Source organism: Drosophila subobscura, chromosome E, assembly GCF_008121235.1.
Source record: "Drosophila subobscura isolate 14011-0131.10 chromosome E, UCBerk_Dsub_1.0, whole genome shotgun sequence".
In the NCBI taxonomy this organism is placed as follows: domain Eukaryota; kingdom Metazoa; phylum Arthropoda; class Insecta; order Diptera; family Drosophilidae; genus Drosophila; species Drosophila subobscura.
The window spans coordinates 9162379-9188795 of NC_048531.1; the positions used below are offsets into that span (position 1 = coordinate 9162379).

The 26417-nt window shown below is 47.5% G+C and overlaps 4 protein-coding genes across 7 annotated transcripts in view; 3 read left to right on the top strand and 1 right to left on the bottom strand.

Annotated features, from left to right (window-relative positions):
* Nucleotides 1-1873: 1873 nt before the first annotated feature.
* On the top strand, nucleotides 1874-14113 carry LOC117890694 (pneumococcal serine-rich repeat protein). 3 transcript variants are annotated; one of them, XM_034795687.1, is made up of 7 exons: nucleotides 1874-2636; nucleotides 4964-5005; nucleotides 8515-9743; nucleotides 9809-9945; nucleotides 10009-12253; nucleotides 12316-12659; nucleotides 12726-12921. In XM_034795687.1, exons 3-7 carry the CDS (start codon nucleotides 8643-8645, stop codon nucleotides 12919-12921), a joined length of 4023 nt encoding a protein of 1340 aa, XP_034651578.1. In that variant the 5' UTR covers nucleotides 1874-2636; nucleotides 4964-5005; nucleotides 8515-8642. The 3 variants fall into 3 exon arrangements, with proteins under 3 accessions (XP_034651578.1, XP_034651580.1, XP_034651579.1); XM_034795689.1 differs by lacking the exon at nucleotides 1874-2636 and having other exon boundaries at nucleotides 10009-11371; nucleotides 11432-12253; nucleotides 12726-14113; XM_034795688.1 differs by lacking the exons at nucleotides 1874-2636; nucleotides 4964-5005 and having other exon boundaries at nucleotides 8643-9743; nucleotides 12726-14113.
* On the top strand, nucleotides 4540-21101 carry LOC117890724 (complex I assembly factor ACAD9, mitochondrial). 2 transcript variants are annotated; one of them, XM_034795772.1, is made up of 4 exons: nucleotides 4540-4545; nucleotides 19016-20086; nucleotides 20144-20468; nucleotides 20530-21101. In XM_034795772.1, the coding sequence occupies exons 2-4, from the start codon at nucleotides 19023-19025 to the stop codon at nucleotides 21052-21054; spliced, it is 1914 nt and encodes a 637-aa protein (XP_034651663.1). In that variant the 5' UTR covers nucleotides 4540-4545; nucleotides 19016-19022; the 3' UTR covers nucleotides 21055-21101. The 2 variants fall into 2 exon arrangements, with proteins under 2 accessions (XP_034651663.1, XP_034651664.1); XM_034795773.1 differs by lacking the exon at nucleotides 4540-4545 and having other exon boundaries at nucleotides 18990-20086.
* On the bottom strand, nucleotides 16307-18415 carry LOC117890739 (cytochrome P450 4p1-like). Its single transcript, XM_034795790.1, has 7 exons — nucleotides 18169-18415; nucleotides 17767-18049; nucleotides 17610-17710; nucleotides 17285-17555; nucleotides 17001-17221; nucleotides 16632-16946; nucleotides 16307-16569 (listed from the first exon to the last, which is right to left on the bottom strand). The coding sequence occupies exons 1-7, from the start codon at nucleotides 18365-18367 to the stop codon at nucleotides 16409-16411; spliced, it is 1551 nt and encodes a 516-aa protein (XP_034651681.1). The 5' UTR covers nucleotides 18368-18415; the 3' UTR covers nucleotides 16307-16408.
* A 594-nt stretch (nucleotides 21102-21695) lies between the features above and the next one.
* Nucleotides 21696-26417, top strand: part of LOC117890689 (pollen-specific leucine-rich repeat extensin-like protein 3) — a 35521-nt gene continuing 30799 nt past the window's right edge. The window contains exon 1 of the mRNA XM_034795676.1: nucleotides 21696-22568. The gene's annotated coding sequence lies outside the window, so the exon portion shown is untranslated. The remainder of the gene's footprint in view (nucleotides 22569-26417) is intronic.

A 26417-nucleotide genomic window follows, 5' to 3' on the forward strand; every position in this document is an offset into this window, starting at 1 on the left:
TCATTCCATGAGATTTTCCCCCACTATTTCAATCGATTCCCCCACAACTTTGCATTTTTAAAATGCACCCATGCCAGTGCCAGTTGCCAATGGAGTGTGCGGAGGGGTCAACAGCAGTTTCTTGTTTTCCTGTTTGGCCAAGAGCAAGAGAGAGAGACCAGAGCCAGACGGTCTTGGCATTTCTTTGTCTGCAGCGCGCGGACAATTCTTTGTTGTCGCCAGAGACGCTTCGCCACGCCACGCCATGCCCGTGCCGTGTTGTATCCTTCGGCTTGGGTTACTCAAGTTCGTTCCGCAGACAAGTGACGATTCCATATGCACCACCGTAGGTGGATGTGGATGTGTGTCTGCGTCTTCGCCTTCGTCTGGTTCTGTTTCTGTCCGTGATTGTGTGTGCATTGATTTGTTTTTGTGGAATTGTGCAAAGAGAGCAAAAGGAAGCAAATATTAAACAGACAATATTCATCAAAGAGAGAACACTAAAAGTCCACTTTGAGTAGATTTATTCCTAACATGCATCATCCAGACATACCCCCACGTACCCGTAACCATGTAAAAAGAAGCAGACAGTCAGACCTGTGACGACGTATCAAGTACAAAAATCATATCAGCAATAGTGTTCTTTGTTTGCCTAAGGCTGTGTCTGTGTGTGGGTGCTGATGATAAGATGTCACATCGTGTGTGGATTGCAAGGTCCAGAGAGCAGAACACGCAGAACGACAGAAAGAGAGAGCGAGAGACAGACGAAAGAGAGAGAGCAGCGTAAGCAAACATAAACTGTGAACTGAATGCTGTTGCTGTTGTCTGGGTCGCGACGTCTTTTGGGCTCTGGCCAACTGCTGACTGTCTTTGGGGTTTTGGATTATACTTGCACACACACACGCACACAATTAGTACATGTACACATTTGTATATGTATTAAGTGCAGTGAGGGCGCATGCGTTTTTTGTGGTTTTTATTTCTTCTCCGTTGCTGTTGTTGTTTACTTCTCTCCAAGAACTTCTCTCCGTTCGTCCGTCTGTCAGCCCCCCAACAAGTACTCAAGAAAGCGAACGAGCAAAAAAAGAAACCCCAAGCGGATTCTTTTATATGCCAGCAATGTAGCAGTAGCAGAGGTAGTGGTGGTGGCAGCAATCAGCAGCAGAAGCTGAGGAGGAGCAACCTTCATACATATCATCATCGAACATATGGAAACGGGTTCGTTTCGCTGTGTGTGCTGTGGGTATATGTATGAATACTTTTCTGTATCTCTGTTACTGGCTTTTGTTATTGAATCGCTATCACTTAGAGATGCCTGCCCCTCCATTTACGATCAACATGCATACATTCATATGGATGTATTTATATATGCATAGTACATTTTACCTATTTACTTCACTTATCACTCAAATGTCGCCATGTCTGTCTGTCTATTGTGTGTGTGTGTGTGTGCTCTCTCCCTCTGCCTCTCTTGCTCTCCTAGCCTAGGGCCTTGGAAATTCCATATGATTTTTGTGTACATTCGTTCGTTTTCCCCTGCGCACTGCAACATGTTGGCGCACTCCAACTGAACTGTGACGCTGGCAACATGTTGCTTGCCAGATGTTGGATGAGGGCCATGCCAAAAAAAAAAACGAAACCCAACAAAGAAACTAGCCAAATGTACGACGTAGTTTTCCCTACACATAGCCACACGTACATATGTACATACAAACGTATATAAATATAGAGAGAAACACATAATGTACCCACTGAGCACATAGCACACGGGAACACACAGCCACACACACACATACGCAGCCAGAAGCAAAACAAAGCCAGCCGTGGCGTCGCGTCGCGACGCGAGCGTGTGGCTCGACTCAGCTGTTTTAGAAAGTTGCCGTCAGCAGCGAGCGGAGCATTGTCGCGTAGTCCGTTCGCTCATTCAAATTGCGAACCCCAAAGCGACCACACGCGGGCCCCTCTACAGTTATACGAGCCAAGAGAGCAAGCACAGGCAGTCAGAGAGAGAGGCAGAGGCAAGGCAGCAATCTTGGGGTTTCTTTTTTTTGTTTGTTCGTGGAGAGCCAAAAAGTGCAGCCAGAGACCAAAAATAATATTGAAATCTAAGCAAACAAGTTTCGTTTCGTTTCGTTAATAATCTGTTGGTATTTGTTACCTGCTGCTGCTATTGCTGGACTCTTGTGTTTCGCATTCGTATTCTCCGTTTCGTGCGAGTGAGCAAAATCAAAATCAGTGTGGTGTGGGAACAAAACAGACACAGATCCATACACAAACACACCTATACTATTTTTCTGCGAGTGTGTGCCGTGTCGGTGCGTGCAGTGTACTCTACCAAAACGCGACTTCAGTTCAATTTCACATTGAAAACGCCAGGCAAAACCGTTGAGAATTCAAATGCAGCTTCGTGAACACCCAATATGTCGACGCTGTCAAAGTTGTTGCTGTTGTCAGCCGCTTAGAACTAAGAGCAAACAACACCTGAAAGCAGAGACGCAACAACAGCAGAAGCAGCATCAGCATCAGCCAAGGCAGCAGCGAGTGAATAGTTAATTATGATGAACAGTTAAAAAGGGGAAACCAATCAAGAAAACCCACTAAAAGGTGTACAAGTTTTGGAGAAACGTGATTTGAAGGAGAAAAGTGTTTAGCAAAAGGTTGGTACCCAGAATATACCCAAGTTCCCCCATTTATGTACATAATCCCCCACCTCCATACATGTGTGTGTGGGTGAGAGTAACTGCTGTGACGTTTGCTAGGTACATACATACGTTCCGTTCCCCACTCAGCTGTGCAGTTGCGCATGTGTTGGTGACGTAATGCTCAAATAAAAACATCGCAATAGTCAAAGCTCTGCCCGTGTCCACGTCCACCCACACAGATGTACACACTGACAAATACAGTATAATAATTGAAGATCGCTCAGGCACTAGGCTGTGTGTGTGGGTGAAACACTTTGGGAGACTATTCGACGCCCCCTTCAGCGTTATTATAGCTGCTGCTGTTGTTGTTGTTGTATAACACTAAATTACTGAAAAGGCAATTGGAATATCGCTCCCTCTCATTCTCCTGCTACCTCACTATCGCTGACTGCTGCTGTTCCATTCCAATTCCACTCCCTCAAACACTTCGAGTGTTTCTCTTGTATGCGTTTTTATGTGACTGTGTGTCTGTGTGTGGTTTGTCAAGTCGGGAAAACTACTTTTTTGTTGCTGTTAATATAATTGACACACATTTTCGAATTGTGGCGTCAGTTGTTGGTTGTTGCATTCGCTGTGTGTCAACATTCGTGTGCCCCATGCAGGCAGAACGAGAGGCACTTAATAACTATTTAGGCGAGAGGAGAGCGCAACTGAGGCAATCAGCTGTTTAAAATGGAGAATCGTGCTCGAAGATTTAGCTAAATTTACACCTGGTATTTTCCATGCAATACACAATCGTGGTCGGGCTGTGGCTGGGGCTGGGGATGGGTGCGCCCTCAGATCACATCATTTAGCTTTATGAACAATTGCGCAACATATAGAACCACCCACGTGTAAGATCTTACAACGAAAGAGACTGAGAGAAAAACACATACACACACATGTGTGTGGATTAAGAACAAAAGAGAGAGCAAGCACGTAAGAGAGATGAAAAAGCTTCCCTTTTTAAGGTCAATTTAATGTGATTGATGTAGAATATTTTGGCAATAGGACGTCCACTTTCACTATCTATTTATCTGCTTTATATAAGAGAAAGCTGTATAAACAAAAAGATCATTCAAGATAAATACGAAAAATGAAGCAACAGTTGCTTTTTGGTCAAGAGATTGGGAAGTTATGCCACCTTTGGATGGGGAAATTTATATTAATTTTTGTGAGTAGATGAAGGAACTAATAAACACACACACGGACACACGTAAAATTACATTCGCGGGCAGCCCAACAGTCGCAATGTAATTTTATACGTGCGCAGTTGGAAATGTAAATGAAGTGAGCGGGCAGAACGGAGAGAGAGCAGAGCAGAATATAGTGAGGTTGCCCAGGGGCTTGGGGTTGGCTGAGTGGAGCACAGAACGAAGTTGTCCCACTCTGGAAGTAAGGAGGGGAAGTTGGGGAGGGGAGTGAGAGAGAGCGAGCATTGGCACTTCTTGCGGTCATTTGCTTTTGCCTGCTGCTGTGACAGCGAAAAACGAACGAATGCGTGTGGCTGTGTAAGTGCGTGTGCGTGACCGTCCGTCTGTGCGTTCGGTGCTCCCGATTTGCAGGATGGGTATAACATTTTGGCTAAAAATAAAACGTGCCATCGGTGTCTTCGACTTACTCACACTCACTCGCAATTCTTTCGCAAGTCCTGTCTGGCCCCCTCAATCCCTCCACCCACCCTCCCCGTCTAGCTGCTGGTTACTTCAACTCTCCCACTCTCTCACACACACACGCATACGCTCCAGCAGTGGGAGCGAGACGGTTCACGTGCTCACGTTGCAGAGGCTCTCACACACCACACACTCTCACACGTGGGACAGCGGAAGAAGAGCGCAGAGCAGAGCAGAGCCCCATAACTGGACTGCGTTTGTTTACAATTTTTGTTTTTGCTGCGCACATGTAAGCAGTGCCACGGTATATTAATAGCAAGGTGGATCAGTACAAAGAAGCATCAGTAGCCAAACTTGCTTGAGTGTGTGTCTGCCCCACCTTCTTGTTAAGATACCTTGAGCAGATGCTTGTGTGTGCGAATGATTGAGCGAGAGCTGGCTCGAATGATGCCGTTTAACTTTATTTGTTGTGTAAGAAACAGGGTGTCTTTGTCTTTCTCTATCACTATCCCTATCCCGCTCTGTGTAATGGGTTTAATTACGCTTTAGCTCACAATATATGTAGCAATGTTGCTCAATTATTTGATTTACGCTGCTATTTGTTGTAATTAATCTTGAAGTATTTCTTTTTTTTAATCGTTTGTTCGTCTCCCTAACACCCCCTTTCTCTCTCTTCTTCTCTCGTTGCAGCAAACAGCAAAAATAATGGAAATTTAACAAAGTTTTGAAAGGGTGAGTGTTGCGGAATCCTAGTGTAAAGTCGTCGAAAACCTTGAATGATTATTACAACTTTCAACTGTTTTGCTCAAATGCTCTCATGGCCCTCTCACTTGTCCGTGTCCAGATTGTCGATAAAATCCCCTACATACACATACAAATGTATGATGTACATATGCTCGTTCTATGTACAAACAGCTGGAGAGAGAGAGACAAAGAGAGAGATAGATACTGATGGAGGGGGAGGCAGGCGGGCTGTGTGACCATGTAACCCATCGAAGGTGCAGCCCCCTCAAACAACGACACGACGCTCGCTCAGCTGTGAAGCCAATGGGAGAGGGTTGAGCTGATCTGAACACACACGCAAACGAACGGCTAGAATAATGCGTTTTTGTAAGGTCGGCTCCGAGGTCAATTAGCGCCACATAAAGTCTCGGAATGATCATCCTCCCAACCAGCTGTTTCCAAAGTGGATGTGCTGTGGTGTGTCACATTGTGGAAGAAACCACGCCAACTCCACCACTTCCGCCTTGGATGACACATTTAATGAGGGTAGGAGTGGAGGCACTGTGGGGTAGGAGAGGTGTAATTAATGAATGCAATGAAGCTTTTGTCATGACGCATTTGGCCGGATGACTAAAGGAAAACGAATATGATATGAGAATGACCATAAATGTGGCCTGCATATCGTTCTGCAGCAATATAAAGTCCAACTTTTGGGGCAATTTCATAATGCACTTAAGAAAAACAAAGAAAAAGCGAAAGAAAAGGAAGCACAACGCAAACGAAAGGTGTACAAAGACGGAGGGACAGAGGACGGAACTTGTTTTCAAACAGTTGCAACATATTTTTGTGTTTCCATTCGCTTTTGTTGTTATTGTTGCTGTCGTTTTCTTTGAACGGGTTTTCCTGTGGGGCTGACGTGCGGCGCCCTCTAGCGCCTGGTGCCGCCTGCCTTTCACTTGGCGCTCGCTTGTGGCGCACAGGGCACGGCACGGGACGGGTCGCCTTCGCCCCGTTTCCATTTTCCGCCTGGCAATCCAAATGCAATGCTGTAATGTGCGTCAAAAAAATACATACCTAGAGGCAAGCAGAGAGACAGAGATACAAAGAGACAGAGAGAGAGAGGAAAATGTGCAATAAATAAATAAATTAACCAAGACCAATGCAAAACGCAAACCGTATTGCAAAATCAAAAAGCATGCCAAGGACGGTGGCCAAGCCAAATGAAATTAGTTCAACAATGCGCTGCGCTCCCCCTCTCCCCGGTAAGCAGATTTTCCACCCTGCTCCTCCCGCCACCTGTCGGACTGTGGCAGCGTGTGGCTGGCTCGATCGGTGTGCCAAGAACTGCAACTAATCAGCACAGAGGGGGGAGAGCGCTGGGATGGATTATTGGGGTGAACAATGTGACAAATGTTTATTTGATTTTGATCTGCCCTTGTGGATGATATTGAGCATTGCATATTTGGGTGGCAGAGTGGGGAATATCTGCCACGGAACCCCGTTATCAGCATAAGCAGTCTCCCCTCAAGTGAAAATGAGCGAAAATATCTGTTAGCGAAAGTTGTGGCTAATACCGTAATGCGCTGTGGCTAATGACATTTGGTGTACCCCTTCCGAGGGGTTTGCCAAAAGAAACCCCCTAAAAGCACTGCCATCCAATCAATTTTTCACACTGCTGCTGCCAACACTTTTAACGTTCCAATCGGTTCCCTTGTAGCGGATTTCCACTGCGTCACAGGCCACGAGGCGCTTGACGAAGTTTTCGAAAAATCATTTTCCCATTTACGCTGTAAATGTATGTACAGATGTACAAATGTACATATGTATGTATGTATTAAAGTACATACATAGCTGGGAGAAGTGATGAAATGTAAATGATAATGGGCAAATGAAATACGTATGATACATACTACGAATATTAGTATTATATATGCATGTGTAGAAATAAAAGCGTGGCAGACTGTAATCTAATCAAATATTATTAAACTCTGTCCGCATTGTACCGTTCCTTTCCGTTCCGTTCGCTTGCCCCCATTTTCATACAAGTTTTTATGCCTTTGTGTGTGTGTGTGAATGTTGTCTATTGTGGGCCAAGTGTATTTGTATGTTTGTAGATGTAGCCATGGATGTACCATAAACAAAACTTGAAACACACACATGCGCATGCATATCCGTATAAACTTACCACGCTCACATTCATGGAGCTGAGGCAAACATTGCCAACTGATTGCAAAGCAATACAAAAATCATATGTTTTCTAACACACACACACACACACTCTCACACAAACACAAACACAGCATATATAGAGAGCTTTGAGTGCGAGAGCGCGCTACCCTCACCCCACCTCTCCTCTCTCGTGGACTCGCTCTCTTTCGCGTGCCAGTTATATATTGTGCATGCAGGTCAAGAAGAAACGCAAAAACAAAAGCAAAAGTAAAGACAAACATGTTTACCCAACCACACATACACAAACAGGCAGAGAGAGAGAGAGAGCGAGGGTACGCGCTCTCGCAACATGCTGCCAGAGTGTTGTTGCGCGCGCGTGTCTGCCTGCAACAGCTGTTTTTTGTATACAAACTTTTTTTTTTGTTTTGCATGTTTTTTGTGCATGTACATATGTGCATGTCGTTGCTGCTGCTGCTGCTGTTGCCAAGCGCGGTTTAAGCAGCACCCAGAATTGCGTCAGAATAGAAGAGAGAAGGCAGACAAGACGAAGCTTTGCTACTCTTTACATGCGCTTTTGCACGGGACAGCCTTGGACTGCTGTTGCAAACACATAAAAGTTGTGCACTTCCCTTACATAGAGTATTTTGCAGCGACCTTCAACGAGTGTGCCTCTATGTATGCACTATTTTGGTTCTGCTGCAAAGCTTGGCTTGGTTGGCAACTGACGTCACAGCGTTAGCAACATGTTGGCTCTAGCGCTTGAGTGGGATGAAGTGCGCGTGCCGAAAGGAGAAGAATTATGCATTGCCAAATGCACGACATGTGTTGCACACACACACACACACATAACTGTGCTTTTGGTTAAGTAACGACCTGGTTTTACCATTTTTCAATTATATTTCATTTTTAGGCCAAATTGGGGCTGTGTCAGTGTGTCGGGTCGGGTCGGCCAGTGGCAGTAACAGACATCAGAATCGAAGGCTGCCTGGCTGGGCCATTCTTCTCGTCGTTTGTGCGTTACTTCCGCATCTTAGGGATAAAAAGTAAACCATGTCAGCCTTATGTAATACATACGGACCAAGAGCAAGGGTAAAAGTGGGGTGTGGGTTGGGGTGGGGGAAACGGAGACCTTCAAAAACATAATTCAATTTGAGTTTTTTTTTCCTCATCCATGGTGCTGCCTCCGACTGTTGTGACCTCATTCGCATTGTGACATTTGACATTCAGAGTGGTCCGCGAGGGTGCAAAGGGGGCAGGACTGCTGGGCTGAAATTACCATAGGAAACCATGAAAATATTCAAATAAATTTAAATTCTATTTCTAATTTGACTTTCCCTTTTCTCTTGCAGTGTACTTCCGGTGCAAGAACAACTCAAGCGCAGTAGGCTGCAGCAGCAGCAGCAGCAGCCGAGTGTGTAGCTGAGGCTGAGGCAGCAGGAGCAGCGCAGCAAAGGACATCTAGAAGGCCATCCCGACCATGATACCCACCAGCGTCACCAATTCACCGCCACCCGCCAGCTTGGCCCAGAACGGAGCTGTTGCTTCCTCACTGGGCTCAGCGGCAGGCGTCGGAGGAGGAGGAGGAGGAGTCACACAGTCTGCGTCATCAACTGCAGCAGCAGCAGCAGCGGCGGCAGCGACAGCGACAGCGGCACAGAACAACTACAGCTCCATTGTGCTCGGACTGGCATCGCTGATACTCGAGGGCAGACCCATTGCGGACGATGAGTATCAGCCGCTGGCGGTGGCAGGCACTGGCGCAGGTGCACCGCCAGTCAGTGGGGGTCGCTTGTCGCCGCGACCCTCCACTTCCCGGGCGGCCATCAATATAACAACGAATCCCTATGCAGGCGCCACCACCACCACGCCACGCGCCCCCAATGGCAATGGATCGGCAGGTGGACCGAGCAGCATGACGACAACGCATCAGCGTTGGACGCAGAAGCTCTGCCAATTGCGGCAGATTTCGCCGGCAGCGCAGAGCATGAGTGCCGAGCCAGAGCTGGTGTCGCTGGCCATCAATGATCTCAACACGGATCATGGCGGCGACTACGAAATAGTGCGTCGAGTGATGCTGAATCGAGCTGGAGGAATGGGCATGGGCATGGGCATGGGCAATGTAGGAGGTGGTCTGGGTGTGGGTATGGGCGGCGGAACTGGCACAAGCAATTCCAGTGCCGCCAGCTCTCTGGGCTCCAACTCCTCGGACAATATATTGCACTCGCTGCAGTCTTTGGCCACCACCTGCCTGAGGGGCGGCCCAGCCATGCCCATTGGCCAGCCCTCGCCCTCAGAGACGCGTAATCTGAGTCTAAACTTTGGTTGGACAGCAGCCGCAGGAGCTGGAGCAGGAGCAGGGTGCAATAATAGCAACATCAATACCAACACTGCCACTGCCACTGCCAATAGCGGAGCAAGCAGCTCCGCCAGCACCACAACCACCACCAACAACACCAATACAAGGCCCAAGCATGGGCCACACTGTGATCAGTTCCTCAGAAAGATGGGTCTGGCCAAGGGCGAGGCGACAACCGAAGCTGAGGAGCACATCTGTGATATGTCTTACCTAAATATGACCGTGAGTAAACGCATAAACCCATCCTCGAGAGTTTCCATCACTGATTAACTGCCTCCCCTTCTCAGTGTAATCGTTGGCGTGCGCATTGCATGAAGATGGAGGCCATTCTGGCACGCCGTGATCCCGTTTGCATTGAGGTATACCTGGGTCCAGTCAGCCACAAGCTGCTGCTGGAGCAGTGGATCATCAGCGGCAAGGAGAAGTAAGCACAAGAAACATTTCTACCCTACAGCTCCATTAAACTCACTCTCTCTTTACCCTTTAGAGTGCCGCCTCCCACGATGACTCTGCCCTCGCTGTGCAGTGCCATACGCAGTCAGCTGTACTTCTCCCAGATTGTGGCCTGGTGCGATCTGCTGCGCAAGTGCGATCCCTCTGTCTATGACAGCGGACGCGTTGTCTTTGCCAGCCAAAGCGCTGGAGATCTGGCTGGCAGTGGCAGTGGCAGTGGCTCCCAGGCTTCGCGGCGGCCCCGCCTCAACATCTTCTACAGAATTCGGCAGCATAATCCAGCGGCAAGCAACGGCTGTGGCAGCCAGTACTTGGACGAGAGCAGCGGCTTCAGTGCCAAGGCTTCGGTGCACAACTTTCCCAATGTGAACATCTCGGAGAGCTTCAGCGTGTCCGTGTGCGTGAGGAGTCTGCCACGGATCAATGGCGGCCTGCCGCACATAGAGCCACCGCCGCCGACACTGCCACAGCCACTGCCGACACCGCCAACGCGATCTCTGCGACCGCCGACGCAGCCAGCCAGCACACCCACAGGTGGCGGTGGCTTGCACGCAGCCTCACCCACCGGCCTGGGGGCACGCACCGCTGCAACCACGCCAACTGCGACGCTGACAACCGGCTCCAACTGTGATAATAATGGCAAGCAGCGGCAGCAGCCGGTGGTGCCGCCGCCATCGGGCGATGAGCTGGACCTATCGGGAGAGTTTGGCAGCGTGAGCCACAGGGAGCGGCAGCTGCAGAAGTATCGCAAGCGAATGCAGCGACGTGACAAGAAACGGGAACAGAAATCAACGACAGAGCGCCTGCAGCTGGAGGAGCCCATGGAGGAGGGTGAGGAGATGACACAGTCCACCTCCCAGTCCCAGTCCCAGTCCCAATCGCAGGCCATTGTGATGACACTGACGCAGCCACAGCCACGTCGCATAGCCATGATATCCACGGGCACGCAGACCTCGTTGAGCAGCTGCCAGCAGTGCGGCAGCGAGAAGACGCTGCTCTGCCTGAACTGCACAGCCGGAGAGGGAGGGCACAGAGATGAGAACGATGACGATACAACGGCCTCGGAGATCGAGGACACGTCCAGCTGCAGCCTGAGCAGCGGTGATCTCATTGTGGGCACGCCGCGGAACAAGGCCGAGCTGCTCCTGCAGGCCATACAGCGCACGCCAAAGAATCGAAGCCGAAAGCCACACCATTCGGCGGCTCAACATGATCTCAACAGAGGGCAGAATAACAATCAGCCCAAGGCGGTGCCGGCGGTCAGCGGGTGCCAGGTGTGCAAGCGGCAGAAGACGCAGCATAACTTTGCCAATGGACGAGGCCGCAGCAATGGCTACACCCGCATGGAGCAGGAGCCAGAGCAGGAGTCAGACCGAGAGACAGAGCGGGAGGCACAGGTAAGCCAAAGCCTTGCCTTAAGCGTGATGCCAGCGACTGATTCATTGCCATTTCCGCAGATTGAGCGCTGCAAGACCCCGCCACCGCCAGCCGTGGCTGATCACATTGTGGTGCAGTTCAAGACGCCCATCAGCCATCTGCCACTCACGCCGCAGTCGAGCAACACGTCGCTGGGTCGTCCGTCGCCAAAGCCCAGCCAGCTGCGTCTCAACTGCAGCGGCTTGGCGGCGGACAACGGGACACCGCCACCGACATGCTCGCCGCTGATGCGCAAGCCGCTGCCCAAGGTGAATCTGACGACGATCTTCTGCAGCTCGGCGCCCATAACCATTGGCTGTGGGAGCAGAGGCAGTGCAGGATGTGGCAGTGGCCAGAGCAGTCCAGCCTTCTCCTTCGATCTGGCCGCCCTGAGCCACGCCCACTCGCAGCTAATCACCCCAGAGGCGGGCAGTTTGACGGTGCAAAAGTCCTTCTCGGCTCCCACGCTGCCCAATGCCTCGTTGTCGGTGTCGCCGAGATTTGCCAAGCAGGCGGCGGCCTTCTACAAGCGACGCTCCCGCCACCTGAGCGATCGCTCGGACCGCAGCTCGCTGGGCTCCGACGAGCAGTTGTCCGACGAGGATCTGGAGTCGGGCATGTGCAGCCCCGCGGGCTCGCCGCTCAAGAGTCTGGCGCGACTGGCCACGCAGTTTGCGGGCCGCCCGCTGCTGGGCAATCTGGAGGAGTCGCTGCTGCAGAAGCGGCTGATGCCCAAGATCGAGGTGATGGGATTCAAGCTGCAGCTGGGCGCCTCCGGTGGCTTCTGCCCCACACAATTGACCATCCCGGCTGTGTCCTACTTCTACGAGCTGCACGGCGAGACCCTGAGCACGCCCTACCTGGTGAGTGATTCAGCGGGGAAATCCCCACTGGCAGCAGGAACTCACTTTAACGCTTTTTTCAGTGCGAGATTCGCCTGCCACGCAAGGGCTATTCGGTGCCCAGGACGGGCACGGTGCAGGCCACACTCTTGAATCCCATGGGCACTGTGGTGCGAATGTTTGTGATACCCTACGATATGCGGGACATGCCGCCGCTGCATCGCACCTTCATTCGGCAGCGCATACTGGCCGAGGAGCCCGCTTGCAGTGGTCAGCAGACGACACATGAAAAGGAGCAGGTGCAACAGCAGCAACCACCGATACCACGCAGTCCCACGGGCAGCAGCACGAGCATCACCACCAGCAAATTGGGTCACTTCATCACAGCCGAGCAGATGAAGCGGCTGCGCTACTCCATACACTTGAGGTACGAGCGGGGGATTTGCTGCAAAATTTGTAATTCTCGGGATTAAACTTTAAATGTTGTATGCAGGTTCCAGACATCCCGCTCCGGACGCCTCTCGCTGCACACGGACATCCGTTTATTGATCTCACGGCGCACCGATTGCGACACGGCTGCTGCCCATGCCAAGGGCGTGCTGGAGGCACCCAATGAGCTTGTTACCGACACACTGACGCCCACTGAGCCGCGCTACAGTGCGCGGCAGGAAAGCGCCGGCAAGATTTAGTAGTTACTAAAGGCCTTGGGCGGCACATACCAACTAATACGCCGCCTGTGCCTGCAGCTTCATGCCCAGCTCTGGCACCGCTTTCAGCAATATCCAAAATATCAATTGTAGTGGGAGGGGCTGGCTGGCTGGCAGGCAGAGAACAGGAATCGAAAGAAATTCCTACGCTTTATTAGTTACTCTTTAATCTACGTAAATTAATTTAATTAATTTTTTTCTTTTCGTATTTTTTCAAATTTTCACTCCCCCACTTTTTGTGAGCGGTGCCGTTTTGTGGTTTAGTTTTTGGAATTAATTGAAAACAACAAATGTGTGAAGCAAACATTGCAATGTAAAAATGTTAAAACAAGTTGAAATATTTAAACTGAAAAGCAATCGAAAGAACGCCAGATAAAAGCAACTGGGAAATGGATTTGGGGCGGGGTCAAGCGACAAACTAGCAATACTAGAGGGCGCCCTCTCGTGGGGTGCCACTTATACAATTTTAAATGCAATTTAATGAGTAGAATTTAGTGCATTGAGTTGATGGATGGATAAATGGAGAATGGATGGTGTTTGTATGCGCTCATATCGATCGTTGTTGTTAGTGTGTAGCGTGTGTTTTCCCTTTGTTTTTAAATCAAAATTGCCTTGAGGATCATTCATCGATCAACAAATTCGAAATGTTTTACTTTGCGTGCAAGTTTGTTTGAGTTTTTTGTTTCTTTTTTGTGTTTCCGTTCTATTAAGCGTGCCTGTGATACGATATGAGCTGCATGAGCGAGCGGTGAGCATATTTCTAATAGGGTTTTTCTTTAGTTAAACACAATTGCAACAATACAACACAATAAATAATACACTTGTGCGTGTGTCTGCCCCCTTTGAATTAGTATTCACTGTTTTTGTTTTCCACACTGTATCCTTCAATAATAAACAAACAAAACCTATTATATATTATATAGATAGTGTGGTACCCCGATATGCAGACCCACACACACCAAGCGTTCATCATTTAATGTGTTTGAAAAGTCTTGACGAAAAATTCTTAGTTTCCATTGATACCTGACTATAACTACGTATAAAAACCAACCGAAAAAACAACAAACTTAACTTACAGCTATTAACTGTGTAGATGGTATGATTTGTGCAATTAAACTATATACACATACGAATACTAACAAAAGAAACAATAATAAAGAGCAAACAAAGTCAATGGAGTTGGATATCAAATTGGAAGAGCCCATATATGTTTTGTTTCGTAGAGAGCTTATTGTGCGCTGTCAATAGCAACTATATATGTATGTGTAACAATAACATCAATATATACAATCAAAAAATGCAATTTTTTTAGCGTTGTTTCAAATTTTGAACTTGAGTGCAAAAACAGCAGTGGTTTCATAGCAGTAAGCTTTCAGTGCCATCGATTGTTCAGCTATCGATGCCGTGCGAGTACTTTTGAAAACAAAACTGTCAAAAAGTACTTTGTCTTCTAAAAGTTGTTTTTGCAGTTCAGTTTTTAACTTCATTTCTAAACATTCCGACAAAAGGAAGTCATGAAAACTAGCCAATCTTGCGGAGAATAGATTAAAAAATTGAATAAAATTATATTTTTACCGCGGAGACTCCTAAATGGCTGGTAATACTAAATAGAACATCAAAGTCGAGAAAAATTATTTAAGATTAAGGTATAGTTAGGTATATTTTAAAAATGCAAAGGTATATTTCCGAGGGTCTGTCGGTATATAATTCTGCGGTCACACTTGACCGTTTAAGGTCATAAGGTATACAATCCAGTAAAAACGAGAAGGGACGTGTGAGACGCTTCTTACGTACACTAGCGGTTATTTTTCAAATTTAAAATTTTTCTTCATCTGTCATCTACATCTACAACACTTCTCACACCAACACGCTCCTTTAGCTCGCCCGCCTTCCCTAGACCCACACACTGCAGACTCACGGCAGAGGCAGAGCCAGCGGCCAGCGGCAGACGGCCAGTGTGCGGCCACTGCGCGAAGCAGAGTGTGAATGAGAGAACTTTCAAAAAACAAATATAAGCTGCGGGACGGGGTGGGTTTAGCCACTGAAAATTAATTTCTTCATTGTGGCTATAATAATTTGGTGATCTGATAGATATGGTCATTCCCTACGGAATGGCGTTTTTAGTTATCTTCAAAATTGTAGATTTGGGAGGTTTTCGCCCTTTTGCGGGGGCGGAAGGGGGCGGGGCTCATTTTTGAAATACACTGGTTTCAGTGTGAGCATACAGCAGTCTGGTGCCAAAATTTGGTGGCTCTAGCTCTTATAGTCTCTGAGAACTAGCCGACAAACAAGACGGACGGACGGACGGAGGGACGGAAGGACAGACGGACAGACGGAGCTTAATATTATTTACTTGTTATGCTGCTGGGCTGATTATGTAGAAAGGCTTTCCACACAAAAAATAGAGAGTATCCAAATGTCGAATATAAATAACTAATCCCTCTTTTGTTATTAGAAAAAACCAAATCAAACAAACAACGAGAAGGGACGTGTGAGACGCTTCTTACGCGTCACAACTTTTATACCCGGCACTCAGTACTACATCTGCAACTTAGCGGTTATTTGTCCAATTTTACATTTTTTCTTCATCTGTCATCTACATCAACAACACTACTCACGCCAACACGCTCCTTTAGCTCGCCACCCTCCCCTATAGACACACACTGCAGAGTCGCGGCAGAGTCAGCGGCAGAGGAAGCGGCAGAGGCAGCGGCAGAGGCAGAGGCAGTGACGTGTCAGGGGCCAGGCCATAAACAGCGCGAAGCAGATTGTGAATGCTGCGGGACGGGGTGGGTTTGGCTACTGCAAATTAATTTCTTCATTGTGGCTATAATAATGATCCAATCGTATCCCAATTTGGTGATCTGATAGATATGGTCATTCCCTACGGAATGGCGTTTTTAGTTTTCTGCTATCTTCAAAATTGTAGATTTGGGAGGTTTTCGCCCTTTTGCGGAGGCGGAAGGGGGCGTGGCTCATTTTTGAAATACACTTGTAACAGTGTGAGCATACAGAAGTCTGGATGCAAAATTTTGTGGCTCTAGCTCTTATAGTCTCTGAGTACAAGGCGCTCATCAGGACGGACAGACGGACAGACGGACAGACGGACAGACAGACAGACAGACAGAGACTCGGCTATTGATGCTGATCAAGAATATATATACTTTATGGGGTCGGAAACGTTTCCTTCTGTGCGTTACATACAACCGTTATGTGCACAAATACAATATACCCTATTTACTCTTCGAGTACCGGGTATAAAAATAGCCAAAACTTGTTTCTTGCTTCTTGTTGGAGACTTGTGTAGACTTTCTTCATTCTTATAGATGTGTAGACTCGATTTTTGGTGCCAATAGAGATAGATTCGTATATAATAAGTATATTTTATTAACTCAGTGCAGGGTATCTTATGTACATGTGCATTTTGCTAGTCAGCTGTTTTACTACTCTAACAACGGCAATCTTCGCATCACTTTCGCCTCACAAGCTTCACTTTAATGTTGTTCTGTGTCCGCAGTGTAATTCCCACATTAAAGACGATAGTTTTGGGATCGATCATTGGCAGAATTCGGAACTGTTTGAGTAGGACAACAATCAGAGTTTTCATCTCTTGCATGGCAAACTTTTGACCTAAAAGGAAAAATTTAATTATTAAATTGGTCAAAGTAGGAGCAAATCCCAAAGTGCCTTACCAATGCAATTCCGTTGACCCGCACTGAAGGGAATGTAAGCGTAGGTATGACGATTCTGGCAATTCTCAGGAAGGAAACGCTCCGGACGGAATTCATCTGGAGAGTCCCAGTACTTGGGATTGCGATGAACATCAAAGATGTGAATTGTGACCTCTGAGTGCTCGGGAAGGATGAGGCCATTGGCCAGCTCTGTCTCCTGAGTAGTCTGACGAGCCATGATCGGAACGGAAGGGAACAGCCTCATTGTCTCCTTGATAAAGTATTCCAAGTACTTCAGCTTGCCGAGTTGATTGAGGTCCAAATTGTCAAAGTTGTCTGAAATAGGAAGGAAATTGTAATGGAGTTTTCTCTAGATATCACTCTTCTTACCATCAATGTGCTCTTCGATCTCTTTAAAGCAGAGTTCCTGCTTGTCGGGATACAGCGACATGTTCATGAGGCTAAAGATAAGGCCGATAGATGTAGTGTCGTATCCCTCAAACATCAGAGTGTCCACCTCCTCGCATATCCCAGCATGGTCGATGAGGCCATCCTTCTCTGCACAAATCAGCGAATCCAGCATAGCAAAACGCTTCTTTCTGCTTACGAAACTATGGAGGAAATAGGGAGACAGATGAGTGCCAGGGATCCTCCCCGTGATAAGATTCACTCACATATCATCATCTGCTGTCTGCGTAGCTCTCCTCTGCTCCAGTTCCTCCTCCAGGAGTATCCTTCGCTTGGCAATGATCTCGCTGGAGAAATCGTGAACCACTTTGAGGAACGAATCGTACGTCTTGGCCGCAAACCAATTGTAGATTGTTTTGTTCCACAGAAGGGGATTACTCATCCGACGGATAATGCTCATTTCGATCATATGAATGCCCGCGCGGTATTTGTCACCCTTCTCGGCCATCTCATCCAGCTTCACGCCCATTGCAGTCTCTGGAAGATGAGAGATTGAGTAACCAATGCCTTCAATATATTTATTTTACCCACCACAAATGCTGTTCAAAGTAAATCTGGGAATAAGATCGCTCAGGGAAACGATGCTCTCGTCTTGATTTTGGAATTGCTGCACAAACTTCAGGCTTTCCGCTCTATTGAAAGGGATGGGAGGTTTACAATCATTCAAGTATCTGTCTAGATTCCTCACCTGAAGATCTCCTGGAACTGTCCCAATATGTTAAAGTGGAATGTGGGTGTCAGCATCTTGCGACGGGCGTGCCATTTTTTTTCTGTGGATGTCAAAAGGCCAGTTCTCAGAGCCGGTTTCAGAAAACCGTACACCAGACCCTTGGTTATCAGCTTCGGATGATTGAGTACATATTCGGCGTTCTCCGCATCGATAATGTTAATTCCGGGCACCCCCATGTTGTATTCCAAGTAGCTTCCACCCATTCTCTTGGACAGCTCTCGAACGTAGCTAAAAATGCCGGCTGTTGGAGTGATAATCATTGACAGAGAGAGAGAGAGAGAGAGATAGAGAGAGAGTGTGATGAGAGATTAGTAATGAGATAAGCGAAGAGTGCTCAAGTCTGTCGTGTGTCTGCCTCACCAAGATCTTTCCCGTACATATCGAAGCTGTTGGCGAAGATCGTGCGACCCTTGACCAACGGCATAATACTCTCCACGGGTCTGCCATCCTTCGTGCGGATTCGTTTGGAGAAGAAGGCCATTATATAGTAGTCCTTGTTGAGCCGATAGAGCCACAGCACAAGGGCACATAGTGCCACAGTCAACAGTAAGGCAATCATATCATCGCTTCAATCAACCGCTCTGATGGACTTCTCTCGCGAAACTGCGACTCCGAGCGATTCCATCTAACCGAGTGGTATTTCGACTAATGCCCCCTGTGCTCTCGGTTATGACTCAGCCGATAAGAATGAAGTCTTTTATTAACAACTATGTACAGATGTGTGTACATATGTACAGATGTATGTACATACATATATATGAAAAGCATGTCCACCAGACCCTTGGTTATCAGCTTCGGATGATTGAGTACATTTTCGGCGTTCTCCGCATCGATCGAATTTGTGTTTACACACGGTGAGTCGGCGCTTTTTATCACGTAATTCTTATATGCAATTAGGATTTAATTGCCCAGAACTTGTTATTCTACTACAAATGGGTTATAATAATTATAAATAATTATTTACTCTTCGAGTACCGGGTATAAAAAGTTTTATAGTAATCCAAAATGATTCTTCAGTCGAATTAAATTATTGTTTCAGTAATTCTCTTTGCAAGCTAGTAATATCAAACAGAATATAAAAATCGAGGAAAATGAGTTAAGATTCACGGTTCATTACAGTATATTTAAAAAATGCAAGTGTATATTTCGGTATTTCCGATATATTTTATCGATAACTCGCGGTCGCATGATTAAATAACAAAAAAAGAAAAAATATGATTCGCTCCCAGGTGTTTTCTGGTGTCGCGAGATTGCTGAAATACAATAGAGGCACCCCCCTGATACGCGGCAAGAGCAGCAAGGCCACCACAACAAGCAGCCTCGATCCACAGCAGCGGGATGGTGGCAGCGAAAAGCCGGGCGGCGTGGAAGCGGCAGCGGAACAACCGCAACAACAGCTGCCCGCACGTGAACCGCTGGTGAAGAACTTCTTTGTTGGCGCTGTGGACAAGGAGCTGCTGGCCTATCCGGAGGTTATAGCCCGCGAGGACATGGCACAGCTGCAGAATGCCCTGCTGCCGCTCAAGAATTATTTCAGCGAGCCCAAAGGAACGGAGGAGACCGCACAGATTCTCAAGCAGCTTGGACTCTACGCCTTGAATGTGCCCACCGACTACGATGGCAGAGGCTATGGCTGGAGCGCCAGTTTGATGGCCAGCGAGCCGGACTCGACGGCCACCAGTGTGGGCCTGGGACTGCAGGCACATCGCGTGGTCGTGGACCTGCTGCGGGAGGTGGGCACGCCACAGCAGCAGCAGCGATATCTGCTGGCGCTGGGCACTGGACAACTGATAGCCACCGAGGCCATCTATGAGTATACGCCGCCCGAGGACGATTACTTCAGCACACAGGCAACATTCACGCCCGAGTCCAGGTCGTGGGTGCTCAACGGCGAGAAGGCCTATGTGGTGTGTGCGCCCGGGGAGCGGCAACTCTTCCTGGTGCTGGCGCAGACACAGCAGCCCAATGTGAGCGGCTCCTTGGGCCGTGGCACCACCATCTTTCTGGTGGACTCCCAGCAGGCGGGCGTACGGCTGGGCGAGCAGCACGCGACCTTTGGCTGCCGCGAGACTCAGATGCGGCGCGTTCACTTCGACAACGTGCAGCTGAGCGAGGAGCAGGTGGTGGGACTGCCGCACGACGGCAATCGCTACTCGGAGCAGCTGGTGCGTGCCTCCCGTTTGCGCAGCAGCCTCGTCGGTCTCTCCCTGGCCAAGCGGCTGCTCAACGAACTGACCCAATTCAGCGTGGACACCACCCAGTGCGGCGTGCACATCAAGTGAGAGTGTGGAAGAAAGAATCTTAAAGACTCCTCCTAATGTTTCCTCCTCTGCAGAGACCTGGAGCTGACGCGCGTGCATCTGTCGCGTGCCATGTGCTCGGTGTACGCCATGGAGAGCATGTTGTACCTCACCGCCGGACTGCTGGACGAGTTCCAGGGCCAGGACGTGACGCTGGAGAGTGCCATAACCAAGTACTACACCCTCAAGCAGCTGTACGCGATTGCCTCCCAAAATCTGGGCGTTGTGGGACCCAAGAGCCTGCACAGCGGTCAGGCCACAGAGCTGGGCCTGCGGGATGCCGCCCAGCTGTACACCCAAGGGGAATCCATCGACACGTTGAGCATGTTCATTGCCCTCACAGGACTGCAGCATGCGGGGGTAAGTTCTCGCCAGGATTTGCACTCCCAAATTGAAGATTTACAGCAGATCTACCCCACAGCAAGCGATGAATTCGGGTGTGCGAAAGAGCAGGAATCCGCTCTTCCATCCCGGCCACATCTTTGGCAAGTTCCTGGAGACGTCGGGCATTGAGAATCCAAAGACCAAAATGCATTTGTCCGAGCACGTGCATCCCACGCTGGAGGCGGCGGCTCAGTGCATTGAGCAGTCGGTGGCCCGCCTCCAGATGTCCGTCGAGCTGATGTTCACCCGTCACGGCAACGCGGTGGTGGAGCGCCAGAGTGAGATGCAACGCCTGGCCGAGATCTCAACGACCATTTACGCGATGTGGGCCAGTGTGGCGCGTGCCTCGCGCTCCTACTGCATCGGCCTGCCCCTCGCTGACCACGAGCTGCTCACAGCCAGCGCCGTCTGCTCGCAGGGTCGGGACACGGTCCTGACCCTCTGCACGGAGATCTTTGGCGGAAATTTCGTGAACAACGACAACAATCTGGTGCGGCTCTCCAATCAGCTGACCAAGAGCAAAGGCTACTTTGCCGTGCATCCGTTGACATTTAATTTCTAGACCTTTGAGGAATAGTTTTACATTATAAATATATCAAGTTTTGTTAACATAGCGTATTTTTTGAAATGAAAGGATGTTGGCGCCAATTCGTTCCAATTATCGATAGTTATTCCGAGAGTCCTTACATGAAACGAAAAAATGAGTGCGCAGGGGCTATGTCGGAAAGGTATGTCTCGCAACATTGCGATTTTCATATCAACAATGTCCTTACATTCTAACCACGTTTAAATTTTATTATTTTTGTAACAATCCAATAAAAGAAAGATACGAAATCTGGCCAATACTGTGGAAAATCATCCATCAAATTATTTATATTTATAAAATGAGAAACCATGTTTTGGTATATCTTTAAGTGTCGTGCGGTATCTTTTAAGCTATGAAAGTGTATGAAAACAAGGTGAAATACAATAGCGGAAACAGTTGTGCCCATTTCAAAGCCGATGATAAATCGGATAAAATTATAGTTTTAGCGCTGAGACTCCAAACTAGCTAGTAATATCAAATAGAACATCAAAATCTACTTATATGTTATTTAAAATACTGTATATTAATGGTATATTTTTAAAATGACAAGGTATATTTCGCTATATTATGGAGTATCGGACGTGCATATTTTATCGATGAACCACGGTCACACAGAATTTATTTGTTGTCGCCCGCAAGTCCCGTTTTTCATCCATCTTCGTCGAGTACGCCAAAAAATAGTTAAATAAATAATAAAATGCGGTGCATATGTAAAATGGACAAGTGCAGATAGCGTTAAAGCGATTTCCGAACATATGGAAAGTGGACAGTTCTGTGATGCTTGAGCGCGCGTGTGTGTGAGAGAATGAGACAGTGTGGGGCTCCCGTGTCCCCAAACTAAATTAAATTCTTTTGTGTTTGACTCATAAAATTCATAAATATTCTACTGAATTGTTGCTAAGCCTGGAGCTATTGGCTTTAATTTGATTGCCAGAGCCGGGAACTTAAAAAATGCCGGTTTGAAAGCATCGTTTGTAGGGAAGACTATACTAAATCGGGAATACTAAACGATTAGTCGGAGATTTACCACTTAACTTTTAAATTCGTTTAGCGCGCGATTGATAAGTTTTTTTAGAGAAAAATTTGAAGCTGATTGCAGAAACAACGTGAAAATTGCGCGTGTGCGGGTGGAACAGTGACATTTTTTGGCGAGCGTGTGAAAATCGCCAAGAAAACGGCAAAGTGAAGAGCAAAAAAGAAAAAGAAAACCGCCCGCGGCGAAAATTGCTTCCCCTCGTTGACGCGTGTGTGTGTTCGTTTGTGCGACCGTCTCTGTGTTTGTGGGTGTGCAAAACGGGAAAAAATTGGAATGTAATATTTGCACACATGTAAAAATACAACAAAATTTCGAAAAAAAGAAGAAGAGTTGAGTATTTTCTGTGTTTCTGTGCGTGTGTGATAAATGATTGGGCGGCGGCAGGCAAAAGTCAATCAACGATAAGCGTCGCGTCGCTGAGAAGGTGGAGGAGAAGCGCTTAAACTGGACACAGGTACGTTTTTTTTCTTACCAGAGAATCGAACTTGAGCTTCAAATTGTGGATCGAATTCTGAGTGTTTCAATGCATGCGTTCGTGTGTGTGTATGTATGTGTGTGTATGAAGCGGCAAAAGATACGAATCAGAAAGGGACAGTGGCGTAGACTGGTTTTTGTTGGGGTGCAGGAGGTGACAGTGACATGGAGAAGGGGGATGTGAGCATACACACAAAACAGAATCAAATTACGATTGAAGTTCTGGAAAACGAATATTGTCAGGGGATTCCATATCATCATCGAGACGCGTATGTGAGACTTCCACCCGTGCACCTCACAGCAATCACACAACAGTTACTTCTTAGAAGAAATGAATGCTAGCGCCGGTTTGCTATTCTAAAGTTTGATGTGTCGACTAGAGTCGAAATCACCTAAACATAAATATACCCTCTGCAAGGGAACAACAATAAAATGAGTAGTAGAAGAAGCATAAGCAGAGTTCGCCAAGCTGCTGCTGCTGGCTGCGCTGCTTCTTGTAGTTGTATTTCTTTTTACGGGCTGTGACTTCGACGCGGCAGCGGCGGTTGACAGTGGCACACGACACAGGCAAACACACACAAATACAACTGCAAATGCAGCGGCAGAGCCAAGCAAAGACACTGGAATGGAGAGAGGAGTCAGTTTGGGACTGATTCGGGTTTTTGCCTTTGCTTTAATTTTTTGTTTTCTGCTTATATTGTATTTTCCTTCTTTTTTTTGCTCTTCCCCTGTCCGCATGAGTGTATGTGTGTGTGTGTGTTTGTTGGGCCTCGTGCAAATACAATTCATCAGCAGAAGAGCTCCTCTGTCGGCGGAAGCAGAGGCAGAGGCCAAAGGCAGCGACGCCGCGTTCTGCGCGCTTTTATTTGAGATTTGCGCACGAATGGCTTTTGCCCATTTGTTGGGGGCGGGGCGGGACGGAGTTGTGTGTATAAATTGTGTTTGCTGTTGGATGGAGTGAGGGGGAAGCAAAAGGTGGGGTGGCTAGTTTTGTACTAGAGTCGTGGACTCACACTGATACACAGCCACACACACACACGCGTACATAGGGCCCGCACAAAAGAGAAAAAGAAGCAGAAAAAAAGGAAGGCAAGTGGATTGGGTTTTGGGATTTTGTTTTATACTTTGTGCTCTCCTCTCCCGCGCTCTTTTCTTTTTAACGTTTCTTTTGCACCTCACCTCGTCTACTTCGTTGTAAAGTGACGAAGCATATTTTTACCCCTTGCCGCACCGTACCGCACCATCCCTTGCCATTGCGTTTGTTTTTCTCTCAAATGTTAATTGCTGCCTTTTGAACTTTTAGTTGTTAATCAATTGCCTTTTAAGTGTGTGAGTGCTGCGTGAGTGTGTGTATGTGTGGGTGTAGCGCTTGTGAGCTTGAGAGCCGTTCGATTACGGATTCGATCAAAGTCGTCGTAATCAAGGCAAATATCCGAGAGTTAACCTGAGAGCCAGTCCAGGTCTAATTAACCACCATTTCGTCTTTGGGGTTGATTAATGATGATTGGTGGCTGTGCGGGACAGGTGGAATAATGATTGCCGTCTTCTCTCTAATAATCAGTAGATATTCAATCCAAAGACGATGGATAAGTTAGTCTGTTCCCATGGTTTTTCTACGAATGTATGACATCTTGTTTTGATCAAAAACCGTGCACAGAATATGCAAAGCTCAGTGCTAACTACATTCCTCAAAGCAATTCACTGATTCTAGTCTATACAGTTAATTATCGGTATGTCGCTTTTTGCTCTGACAAGCAGTGCATTAACTCGCATTTTCGCTTAGTGTAGGCAGCAGAGCAAAGGTCGCTTGAAGTTGGGGGACGACGATAGATGTCGCTGCCATTGCCGCCGCAGTTGCTGTTTCTGTTGCCTGCCCACAAATCGATTTCGATTGAGCCCTTCTCTCTCTCTGTTTCATTCTCTCCCCCGCTTACTCCTCTTTGGAACACACATGCACACACACTCTCCTCAACATTGAGTGTTTGTGTGTTTGTATGGGTGGGTGGCCTGCCAATAAGCTTAACATAAATCATTATAACGGCACATCCATATGAGAGGAGAGCACATATACACATGAATGCATACATACACTATGTACTCTGCTCCTCTTTCTGCTTTTTGCTCTCTCTCTCTGTCGTTCTGGCGACACAGGAGGGCACATGTGTGTACTTTTTGTTCTTGTGTATTCCGTTTGTCATTTCATATTGAATATTATATGGGAATCGCATAAAATCGATTTCTAATCGTGTAAATAAATGGCGACAAATGCTTTGCTCCTCCAGCAACAGTAAAAATAAAATAAAAAACGCAACATAGGTAGAAAGTGGTGGCAGGGACGACATAGCCATGAGGTAGAGACAAGTACAGGGACAGGTGGAGTTGTCTCTCAAGCACACGTGTGCGTGTGAGTGCGTTAGTGTGTGGGTCGAGAGAGATCTCCGAGTGTGTGTCGTCTCCTGCCTCCTACATGTTGCACCTTGAGGAGGCAGGCCGGCAGGCTCCACAACGCTCAAGAGACGCGCATCGACAGAGGCAGAAGACCACGAAATCAAACTGGAATCGAAACGATGCCATACACCTTGGGGCGCACCTTAAGTGCCAAGAGATAAGCGAGAACTTCGGAATTCGAAGCTCGAATTGGCAGAGAAGAGAAAGAGAGAGAGAGAGAAAAGAGAGTAGCGACCACAACAGCAACAGCAGAAAAAGATAGCTGCGGTAGTCGCAGCTTGGGATACCCTAGGAAATTAGAGTTGCATGCAGTTTGGATTGCAATTAAAAATTAAAGGGCTCTTAAAAATGCGGCAAATCGAAAAGAAATTTGGAGGCCAATCCATCAATACGTAAATATTGTTTAAAATAGTATGGGATACCTTTTGAAAGGGTAGAGAGTAACCAGAAGCTTACATATAAACAAAAACATCGAACAGGCTTGACTGAATGTCAAATGGGTAGAGGAAGAGTGTGCTGCAGAGGGGCAAATATAAGGGAGATTGGCTGCCTGCCCGCAGATTGGGATTGGTATTGGTATTGGGCTGTGGATAGGTGGTGGGGGAGGTAGGTGGTAGGATAGGTTCGTGCCTGTCACAGTGGTGCGTATCAGGGCGAGGTGGTGGCCGAACGATTGCATTTTGTAATGCACACACACGAACGCAGACATTTTATTTGTGTTCGTCCCTCTCTGCACTCCTTCCAGTGGCACTCTTCAAACACAATTCAAACTGTAAAAAAAAAAATAGTTGGAAGGGCAGAAAGCAGTCACTCGCTCTCTCGCTGGGGTTATTTGGAATGGATATGGAGCGGCAGGATAGCTGTAAATTGAATTTGTTGTTTTGGGCTGCACTTTGGATATATTTTCAGTAATTGAATTTATGCCGTTTGTGTCGGATTGGGGAGTGAGGTGGAGCAGCAGCAGCAGCAGGAGAGGTGCTAGGCACACAGTTAGGGCCCAGCCCCATCCAAACTTGGAATGCAAAAAATGAGTGCACGGCTCATCCTATCCCTGAGACCACCCACCATCCAAATCGATGTGGCATTGTCCACTCATTTGCCACAGCCAATGTGGATTTTCTTTTGAGCCCCCCCCTTCCCATTCCTGCAACTAGCAATGACATTTGAGAAGGGTATTTCAACTATTCTGATATGTTTGTACTTAACTCTGAACAGGAACATTTCGCATATAGTCAAAGAGTGTAAGTGCCTTCGGGGCGAAGTAATTTCCAGCATTTCATGGCATTTTTGTGGTAGAAATTCTCCCATTTCGCTCGGTTTTACCTTGTTTATTTGCAGTATGTATTTCTGTGTTTCGAAATATTCTTTCATTGGTTTGATT